At 43.9% G+C, this 1,931-nt stretch overlaps 1 protein-coding gene across 1 annotated transcript in view; it reads left to right on the forward strand.

The window, feature by feature from the left end:
* The window catches only part of CSUI_005658 (uncharacterized protein), a gene marked incomplete at both ends in the record, with an annotated part of 2,972 nt that extends 1,083 nt beyond the window's left edge, over positions 1 to 1,889 (forward strand). The window contains one exon of the mRNA XM_068065828.1: positions 322 to 1,889. Within this exon, the coding sequence (XP_067922196.1) occupies positions 322 to 1,889 (1,568 nt within the window). The remainder of the gene's footprint in view (positions 1 to 321) is intronic.
* Between the last annotated feature and the right edge of the window lie 42 nt (positions 1,890 to 1,931).

The following is a 1,931-nucleotide window of genomic DNA, read 5'->3' on the forward strand; positions in this document are numbered from 1 at the left end:
ATCTATCTATCTATCTGTGTTTCTTTTGCCGCTGTAGAGGGACTAACTTCATATATACTTATATATATATGTATACATGTATATAGATCGTCTCTATCTAGGCAACTCGGCGTATTTGTCTGTCTTCCTCTGTCTTTGTCTCTCTTTGTTTATCTCTGTCTTTCGGTGTGACACTCTCTCTCTGTATCTTCATCTCTCTGTCTCTCTCCTGCTGCACTTGCATTTCGTTATATATCTCTCTCTCATACAATTCTCCGCTTTCTTTCTCTACAACTTTTTCGTCTTCTTCTTCTTTCCTTTCTATGTCCGTGTCTTCGGAAGAATCTTTACCGCAGCTGATAAGTTTGGCAATCCGTCATATGCGTAAAGGAGAGATAGCCCTCGTGACAGGTCCATCACATCTCCTTCGTACACCGCAGAAGTATCTCTATACTCCGCATGCAATCTCTTCACGTGTTCAATCTCTTCTTCAAAGCAAACACACCCATACAACCGTCCCTTCTTCTTCTTCATCTTCTTCTTCTTCTCTCTCTACTCAAGTTGATTTCTCTTGTTCCTCTTCTTCTTCGTTATGTGAAAGGAATCTGATAGAAGGTTCTATGTGTCGGGATGCCTCTCCTCTTCATTCTTCGCCCCCCGTCTCGCCTCCTGTCTCTTCATCTACTGCCTATTCAATCTTCTATAAGAATAGCCTTAGAGCTAAGCGTAGAGCTCTAAGGGCTTTGCGGGATTCTTCCCAAGCAGCCCCTTCATCGACTTCTTCCTCTTGTGTAAAGAATGAAGAGACAGTTACACTAGAGGTCGAGAAGAGAGAAGAGAGCGAAGGAAGTTCAAGTCGAGATATATCTTCTATGAGAGAAACAGATGATCCCAAAACAGTCGGAGAAGAAAAAGAAGTCGATCTAGAGAAACAGGATCGCTCCTTACCTTCAACTTCTTCGTCTCTTCAGCAGCAGGGCTCTGATAGAGAGGTATGTGTAGGAGGAGCTTTCTCTCAGCGTCTTTCCATGCGTAACGAAGAAAGAAAAGGGGAAGCTCCGAACGAGAAGAGAGAGAAAGAGACTCCTTTGCATGCACAAGACAGCAAGAGTCATCATTCACGAGATCTTGCAAACGAAGAAGGAAGGTCTCTTCCTCTTCTTCATCGTCGTTCTTATCACGGAGAAGAAGAAGGATTTCACACTTGTTCTCCCTCTCTTAGCAAAGAGAACGTACCTCAAGAGAAACATACGTCTTTCTCCTCTTCCTTTTCTTCTGCGAAGAGGAGTGGCGATAGAAAGGAAGTTGAAGAGCCATCGTGCGCTGTCGTGCTTGAGCTAGTGTCTGTACACCCGGTACGTTCTTTATGTGAAGACGGAGGAATCCGCGTGAAGGTCCTCGAGGCAGGGCGTGGCAAATCTTCTTCCAATTCGCATGATCTTGTTACTTGTGAATGTGCTATTCTTCGTTGCCATCATGCGAAGAAACACCGAGACGAAGAAGAAGGAGAAGAAGAAGAAGAAACGGAAGGAAACAGGCAAGGAGAGAGACCTCGAGATAAAGAGAGAGAAGACTCTTCGATGAGTGAAGAGAGTGTGGAAAGATCTTCAAAGGATGGAGACCAGAAAGTTCGAGAGCTAGAAAAGAGAAAGAAGAATAAGAAGAGAAGAGAAGAAGATGAGAGAAATCAAGAGAGCTCTCCATTTCTTCTCTTCAAGGATGTCTCTCTCACAGATCTACCTTTCTATGGATTACAGACAGCTGTGCGATATATGAAAGAAGGAGAAGTCAGCCAAATCTACTTGAAAGGCCCCTATGCTCGTATCCTTACTCTTCTTCCTCCTTCTTCATTTATCTCTTCTTGTTCTTCTTCTCTCTCTTCTTTTCTCCCGCCGTGCTGCTTGGAGAAGAGTAGGGGGAGAACAGAAGAGAAGAAGATTCTTTCTATATGG

This window comes from Cystoisospora suis, assembly GCF_002600585.1.
Source record: "Cystoisospora suis strain Wien I chromosome Unknown contig_2741, whole genome shotgun sequence".
Lineage (NCBI taxonomy): Eukaryota > Apicomplexa > Conoidasida > Eucoccidiorida > Sarcocystidae > Cystoisospora > Cystoisospora suis.